Genomic DNA, 4,062 nt, shown 5'->3' with positions numbered 1-4,062 from the left:
CCTTTGGACTGGGCTACGTCCCCTCCTGCCTCTCTCCTAGATCTTTTGTATGCTAAAGCCCACGCAACGGGCTTCTCTGATTCTTTACGTTGATTATATAATATTTCCTTTTCCGATCAATAACAAGAAAAAGAACGAAGCCATTAGACTCATGATCAAGCACAATAAAAAGGGCCTCTCATGTCTCTCGCTTTCGCCATTACTTGTTTACGCGACGCATAATCAAGCGTGAATTCGGATCTAACTCATTTGTACATGAATACATGACGTATCTTTAGCGAATTCACCATTTTCAATCCGTCCACGACACATCTAGACACGCTTGATTGAAGAAGGCGACATGTCGCCTCCATCGGTACAACAGATTTAGGAATAATTTAAGCATTTTGTTTAAGGCTTTTAAGTACATCCTTTTGAGATTGAGATATTTACGGGAGAGATGTAGTAATCTCAAATTTCTCCGACATGGCAGACAGATCGGGTCGCGTCAGGACACGAAGCGATTAGACGAACGGTCACGTGTGCGAGCAAGAAAATCTGAATTCTCCATAGCCGAACTCTCCACCGCAGCAGGCTCGAGGTGCTGGAAAAAGAGATGCATCTTCTTCAGTACGTCTCGCCTGGTTCTTCTGCCAGCATCTCTCCTCGTTCCCTCGCGAACAAGGTACAGCTTCTCCTTCTTCTTCTTCTTCTTCTTGCTTATCTGCCTCTGCGGAGAGAAGGTGCTGACCCCCCACCCTCGCGCCACGTGTCCGCCTCGCGCAGTGCAATGCGGTCGCCGGAGGAACGCCGGCGGGAGGAGGAGGTGGGGGCGAACCTCCTCGGGACCTCAAGCGGCCTGGTTTCCTCCGGGCCGCCGTCGCCCCGCCTCTCGTCGCCGCGCTCGTCGCCTTGTCCCCTCTCTGTCTCGCTCCGGGTAACGCCTCTTTTTCCCTCGTTCCCTTTCGACTCTGCCGCAGTGCCGCCGCCTTTGCTGTGTCCGCGTGGGCGTGAAATGTGCGATCTTGCCGAACGGGTTTTGAGTTTCGCGTCGAAATTGTTGGTGGGTATGGTGTGTTCTGGTCCAATTTCGTCGTTAACGTGCTTAGCCGTAACGTGGTTCCTCGTGAAGCTAATTCCAGTTTCAAGAACAAAGAATTGCGCTTCAAGAACTATGTGAATTTGCTTGTGAAGCGAGTGGCGGTGGTGCTGGAGTTATGGCTTCTGGCGTCATCCTCTTCGCGGTATAGTACGGCCAGACCATGATAAACAAGCACTTCACGAGCTTACCCATGGTTATCTAGAATCCGTGAAATTTATGCCTTATACTGATACTCAACCCGATACTTTTGAGTGTCTTACCAAGTTGAAAAATCCCTGACATGGTAATGTGAAGTGGCTTTTCAGAGAGGAATGAGAGTTGTTGTCGATCCACTACCCACCTAACTTTTTGCTGCAAGCACTTCGATCGGCTAGAGAATTTGTTGGAGCGTTTTGGGTGTGTGCTCATTGGCTTTCAAGTATTCGTATCACCTTCCTTTTTATTCTTTTGCAATCTTCCTGCCTCTGTATGTTATTGAGAGATGGAAAAGGAAGGCGCCGGTTCCTGCAGATCCTGCCAAAAGAGCGAGGGTTCCTGTTCCTAGTTGAGGTTAAGAACTGAAAGTTAATTTTTGTGTGTTGTCCTTTTTTGTCTGTGAGAAGCAAATAAAATTTTCTCACTAATAAGAAATGTGCAGTACAAACTTTTAGAACTAAATCAAGGCAGTAATGTCTGACTCCCCTGAAGCCCTTCTTTTTGCCAATTGATCTGCTAAAAAGTTTGCTTAAAAATAACATGAGTGAAGATTATAACCCTGCATATGTTACTGGTTGAGTTAAAGAGAATCTGTATCTTCCCTGGTCTCACTTGTAAGATATTTAGCCAAGCAACATAGTAGCTCAGTCACTCTTAGTGCAAAGATGAAAAGCTGATGACTGAAAGGAACTAAAAAAAAGGAAGAATGCTTCATGAATAGCTTTGACTTTAGGTTCATTTGAATTAGGGAGCCCATAGTGCTTATTAAGACTTGTAATGCTCCCATTCCCTGTCAATACTAGATTACCAAAGGAAGATTGGTTGACTTTAAACTTCAAAACTAGTTTATTGGAAGGGGTCCAAGAACAATGTTGTCTTCTTGCTTCCTTTTCGCATATGCTCTGCCAAATCAATGTTGGACAGTTATAGACATAATCAGATGCCCAACTCAAATCCTTTTCGCATATGCTCTGCCAAATCAATGTTGGACAGTTATAGACAGGATTATCTATACTGTCAATCGCCCATACTTATTTAAATTCTGTTCTTATGAGGCTTTCCACTGCCAACTGATCACTTAAGACTTTTTTGCTAAAAAATATTATTCTATTTCTTAAAAAAGACCTAAATGTCTTCAAATGCAAATAGTCGAATGTTTAAGCAGTCCAGTCCAATATCAACTTTGTTTTAGTTGAGTTTCAGTATTATTAATTTTTTGTTATAGTAGAGTATGTTTTTTTTTTTTTTTTTTTTAATGTGAAATTTTCAGAATTAATTCTTGCTATTCATGACACCTTTTCTTTCCACAGATTTCTCAAATTTTCTGATAAGCTGCTCTAGTACTTAGATAGGGGAAATAGGGGTGCACTGTCATCGGAAGTTATGAACTTTAGTTTGTTGTTCCAAATGTTATTGACGATTATGGAATGGGTGTTCCACTAATATCATAAAAAAAATGTCATGCCTGCCTTTTATGCTGCAGCGTCACTTGGTCAAACTGCAGATATTCAAAGAGGAGCAGTATTGTTTCGTCAGGCATGCATTGCATGTCATGATGCTGGTGGAAACATAATACAACCAGTGAGTTTCCCTTCATTGCTTAGATAAATGTTTTTATGTTAGCTTATAACTCATTTGAAATTTTATCCTCTTCTGACTAGGGTGCGACATTGTTCATGAAAGATTTACTAAGGTATGAGTCATGGGAAAATGGCCTCTACTGACTGAGAGTCCATGCTATAAGAAATTCAGTTTCTTATCTGGTACCTTCATTGGGTTAGATGTCAATGTTTTGCTTCCGATCGCGTTGAGGCGTGGTAATAGTTGTCGATTTCCTGTTTGGACCGATTGAATATGCCCTTAGTCTAAATTCTAATGGTGGTCTCAAACTCGAGACATTCTTCCCTTGAACATGTCAGAGTACATACCCAATCTATGCCTGAAAAATGATTTACTTGCTACAACTATAGAAACGGAGTTGGCACGGAAGAGGAGATCTACCGAGTTACCTACTTTGGCAAAGGAAGAATGCCAGTAAGATTGATGGAACCTTCATTCTTTTTTCTCTTGATATATGGGATAAATTTACCATAGTGTCTGTTTGAGGCTTCTCAGCTAGTAAACTTATGAAGTAAATACATTTGATTTGTGATTCAGGGCTTTGGTGAGAACTGCACCCCAAGGGGCAATGCACGTTTGGACCCCGATTGCAGGAGGAGGAGATCAAGGAACTAGCGAAGTTTGTAAAGTTACAGGCTGACCAAGGTTGGCCTAAGATAGAGATCGCAGAAGATTGATTGTTACATGATGTATTATTTATGTACAATGACCGACCATCATGGAGGCCAACGTGTTGAGGCGAGCCTTTTCTTTCCCTTCTCGCTGTTGCAACTGCGAAGTGTAAAGAAAATGTTCGATCTGGCATTCTTGCTTCTACAATATTGGAACGAGAAGTAAGTCCTACTTAACTGGTGAAAGATATATCATGTCAAGACTGCTGACCGACGCAACAGAATAGATGGTCACCATCTCATGGTCTCTTCAATTTGATGAAAGTCTTTCCAACTTAAATTGATCTTTAAGATGGCCAGGAGACTCGAAGCAAGCGGAGAGTCTGTGGCGGGTTCTTATTCAGACGGCTGAGTATGAAGTGTTTGTCGCCTGCAATGTAAGGATGGATGATGCACTCTATCAACGGAGCTTCGTGCCAGTGTTTCTGCTTTGATTCTTTCACAAAGAATGGCATGAATCAGTGAAGTTGAGAAAGTGCACGGGGTCGTCTAGCA

At 42.6% G+C, this 4,062-nt stretch overlaps 1 protein-coding gene across 1 annotated transcript; it reads left to right on the top strand.

Annotated features, from left to right (window-relative positions):
* Positions 1-436: 436 nt before the first annotated feature.
* On the top strand, positions 437-3,847 carry LOC120293181 (cytochrome c6, chloroplastic-like). The gene is given in 7 exon segments (XM_039312111.1): positions 437-664; positions 766-916; positions 2,760-2,857; positions 2,938-2,969; positions 3,247-3,310; positions 3,434-3,449; positions 3,452-3,847. Coding segments are annotated over 7 exon segments (552 nt in total). The 5' UTR covers positions 437-595; the 3' UTR covers positions 3,574-3,847.
* Positions 3,848-4,062: the final 215 nt, after the last annotated feature.

The sequence above is a fragment of the Eucalyptus grandis genome, chromosome 5 (assembly GCF_016545825.1).
Source record: "Eucalyptus grandis isolate ANBG69807.140 chromosome 5, ASM1654582v1, whole genome shotgun sequence".
Classification (NCBI taxonomy): domain Eukaryota; kingdom Viridiplantae; phylum Streptophyta; class Magnoliopsida; order Myrtales; family Myrtaceae; genus Eucalyptus; species Eucalyptus grandis.
This window is presented reverse-complemented; position numbering and strand designations above follow the sequence as displayed.